General features: G+C 47.0%; 1 protein-coding gene across 1 annotated transcript in view; it reads right to left on the reverse strand.

Annotated features, from left to right (window-relative positions):
* The window catches only part of ACA1_365880 (protein kinase domain containing protein), a gene marked incomplete at both ends in the record, with an annotated part of 3,466 nt that extends 3,443 nt beyond the window's left edge, over nucleotides 1-23 (reverse strand). Inside the window, one exon of the mRNA XM_004335962.1 lies at nucleotides 1-23. This exon is cut by the window's left edge and continues 226 nt beyond it. Within this exon, the coding sequence (XP_004336010.1) occupies nucleotides 1-23 (23 nt within the window).
* Between the last annotated feature and the right edge of the window lie 1,768 nt (nucleotides 24-1,791).

Genomic DNA, 1,791 nt, shown 5'->3' on the forward strand with positions numbered 1-1,791 from the left:
AGCCCCCAGAAGTCAATGGGCATGAGCCCATACCAAGTCCTGTTTGGGCAACTCACACCTCCACTGGAGGGCAGTCACAGATTGCCAGACAACACAAAGCCATCCAACAAGTGGATCACTGAGCTATGAGAAGCCCAGCAAATCATCCATGACCAGGTGATGAATGCCCAGGACCAAGCCAAGAGTGAGATGGTCCAGTGGCATGATAAGAGGAAGGAAGGAGGCTACATGCCAGGCGATCACATTCTAGCCAGGCAGGCCTCAAAAGGCCATGCAAGGAAGCTAGCTAAGAAGTGGATGGGTCCATTCAACGTCATCCAGCAAGTCTCCCCTCAAGTCATCCTGCTACATCACCTGAAAGGTCATGACTTCAAGCTCAACATGGAGTGAGTGAAGCCATATCACAAGAAGAACAAGGACAGGGAGGAGGGACCACCACCCTCTCCCAGTGAGGACAACAAGGAGGAGTACAAAGTTAAAGCCATTATCAACCACCATGACCAGGGGACAGGCCATGAGTACAAGGTCCAATGGGTCAGCTATACTGCACACAACAACATGTGGGTTCAGGCCAACAACATCCAGGCTGATCAACTTGTATATGACTACCTTGACAGCCACCAGCTGCAAGGTGGAACCATGATGATTCTGTCTTAGTTGGGGGGTATGTGGCAGAGCCCAGTTCTATAATATACATTACCAAGGGGTAAATAAAGGACTTCTTCTGACATCACTAGGGCAGGACCTCCCTGAGGCCCATCTACCTGAGACCCAACTGGTCCAGTTCCCCTCTACATTTGGCAACAACAGTAGGATTCCTTTCCAATTTTTAACTTGCACCATTCCAAGATTTACCAATTCTGCTTTTTGATTTATAGGGCAGTGTTGAAGATTTGGATCTGCATGTGTGATTTTGACATGCTAGACCACTGCTTATAAGTTCAGATTTTCTGGATTGTGTACATGTGCACAATAAACTTAGTATCAGCAGGCTGAACATGTAGTCATGCACTCAATATTGTGAGTGTCCTGGTTTACAGTTTTTGTACATGTATGCAAGTCACATACATGTACATGATAGAAATTGGTCATTCCAGACCTTGACTGATGGCCCAGTTACAGCATCACATCTCTCATATTGATGGTATTTTAATCTTGCAATTCTCAAGATGCTATTTTTGTCTTGCATTTTTGAGTAAAACCATTTTATGAGGTTAATTCACTCAATCAGCACAGTTGATGTGGTCCACAGTGTCCTCTCAGCCACTGGGGTCTGCATCAGCAAGGAGGAATTCCAGATTGAGAGGTTGGAGAACTCACACTCAGCCTGGAAGCTGGCTACCCACAACAGGATCCTGGTGGATGGCTTGCTAGTGACAGGTGGAGGCTCAGGATCTATTAGGAGTATTACTTCAGGCCCTGGGTCAACTACAATGAGCTGTGGTTCATGGTGAATGCCAAGGGGGTCCCCATCCAGAACTTGCAGTCATTTGACCCATGGTTGAAATTTTGAATGTAGCTGAAAAATCAACACTTGTGTACTGACCAGCCAAACCAAAGTGGAGGCGAAATTGGAGCACCCACTTGATGGATTGCCTCCAAACTACTCTTAACCCTAAACCCTAGACCTTAGTCTATATCCACCCCTAACCATTTGGTTGGTGCTAGATGACTCTCCCAAGTCCACAGTTGTACACTACATTAGGCTGCTCATGCGCTCCTGTAGCCAGCCCATCCATCCACCACTTCATTGCCCAGGCTCAGGGTGTTGAAGTCAGCAGTGGTTCTGCT

Source organism: Acanthamoeba castellanii (assembly GCF_000313135.1).
Source record: "Acanthamoeba castellanii str. Neff unplaced genomic scaffold scf7180000084641, whole genome shotgun sequence".
Lineage (NCBI taxonomy): Eukaryota > Discosea > Longamoebia > Acanthamoebidae > Acanthamoeba > Acanthamoeba castellanii.